This window comes from Cyprinodon variegatus, unplaced genomic scaffold (genome assembly GCF_000732505.1).
Source record: "Cyprinodon variegatus isolate N-32 unplaced genomic scaffold, C_variegatus-1.0 Scaffold606, whole genome shotgun sequence".
NCBI lineage: Eukaryota > Metazoa > Chordata > Actinopteri > Cyprinodontiformes > Cyprinodontidae > Cyprinodon > Cyprinodon variegatus.
Genome location: NW_015151059.1, coordinates 542,847 through 544,334, shown reverse-complemented (window position 1 = coordinate 544,334; position 1,488 = coordinate 542,847). Strand labels below are relative to the sequence as shown.

Below are 1,488 nucleotides of genomic sequence, written 5' to 3'. Positions count from 1 at the left end.
CTGATGAGACGGCTTTGAAGCTACATCATCAGAGTTTAAAACACTCTGTATCATAACGTTCCCATCCAGCTCGCCGGGACTCGTATTTCCTCTCCTAAAGAGGAAGTCTGCCTGGGGTAAAAACACTGCACTCAGAACATGAGGTTCTGAAAAGGGCCTGATTTATTGTTTTTATTCTGTTTCTGAGGAACAGGGATGGACGTAACACATCCTTCACCCGTGCTCATGCTCTCTCTCTGGTTGAAGACGACCCTGACTATAAAGTCTGAAGGCAATCATGTGTTCCTCTCTGATGATCTCAGTGGGCTGATCTGAGTGGTTAAGGAGATGAGGTAATACAGACAAGCAGCCACAGACAGAAGGGACTCCAGACAAACTGATGCTCTGAGAACAGCTCTGCTTCAAGTAGTGTTTGAACGCCGTACATCATGTCACATGAGGAGGAGGTGGCGTTTAGACTTGAAACGAGGCCATGCAGACAGACTGGGGTCCCTTCTCTCGGGGACGGGATTATCTGGCGTCGTTGAGCTGCCGGGCCACCGTCAGGATCTCCTTGGCTCCTTTGTTCAGCAGTAGGTTGGCGAGGTCGACGCCCAGCCGCTCGGCCGCGTCCTGAGAAGCAGCCGGCAGTTTGAGGGCTGTGACTCCCACCCTCTGGATCTGCTCGTCCACCTTCTCCCGGCTCTGCTGCAGAAACGGCGGTGAAAATGTTCAGCTGGAAAGTTCAGAGGTGAAAAGACGCAGCGGCAGGAATGCTTCCCCACTCACCTCGTCGCCAGCGGCGATGCTGGTCTCCATGGTTTCCTTCAGACTCTCTGATCCATCCAGGCTGTAAACGGCACCGGTCAGGTAGAGCTGCAACAACAGGCCAGGTTTACAGTCTTTTTCCTTTTGTTAACATTTTCATTTAGTTTGTCACAGTGGGACACATACAGGATCAGGTCGGGTCAAAACCTGAATTTGGCTGGAAAATGTGAATCAATTCAGTGAAAAGTTTGACTCGTGTTTTCAATTTATTTTGAAAGCGACATCATAAACGGTTAAATACACTTTGATCCATTTGCTGAGGTCAAAGGACAAAGCTGCTGGTTGGAGACTTTCCTTCAGAGGGAAGAAGAACCGAGCTGTTAAGAAAAACGAGAACTGAAAACACAAAAACTCAGTTTACACAATGTTTCATATTTATTTACTTTCAATATTGATATTCAATTAACTTTTCATGCTTTTTGTTGATATTTCTATTTTTAGTTTTATTTATTTTTTGGGTTTCTGAAGTCTGATTTGGTTTTTATTCCATTCTAGGATTGAGGACACAGCTGTATATCCACCATGTCAGGTGACCATGAAGCCGTTCCTGATCAGGTAAATCAATAATATGAGCGGGACAAAACGTTCTGCACCTGAATCCAAACAAAATCGAAGTAATATCATTTTTGGACCAAAGGAAGAGGGTTCTAAAGTTAGCTAGAAACCAGCGACCGGGCTCTA

At 46.0% G+C, this 1,488-nt stretch overlaps 1 protein-coding gene across 2 annotated transcripts in view; it reads right to left on the bottom strand.

Annotated features, from left to right (window-relative positions):
• The window catches only part of hmbs (hydroxymethylbilane synthase), an 8,401-nt gene continuing 6,913 nt past the window's right edge, over nucleotides 1-1,488 (bottom strand). Inside the window, exons 8-9 of one of the 2 annotated variants that reach the window (XM_015392778.1) lie at nucleotides 769-855; nucleotides 1-684 (exon numbers count right to left, since the gene is read on the bottom strand). In XM_015392778.1, coding sequence (XP_015248264.1) covers nucleotides 511-684; nucleotides 769-855 — 261 coding nt within the window. In that variant the 3' untranslated portion in view covers nucleotides 1-510. Of the gene's footprint in view, nucleotides 688-768; nucleotides 856-1,488 lie in introns of both variants that reach the window. The other variant, XM_015392777.1, reaches the window with a different exon arrangement.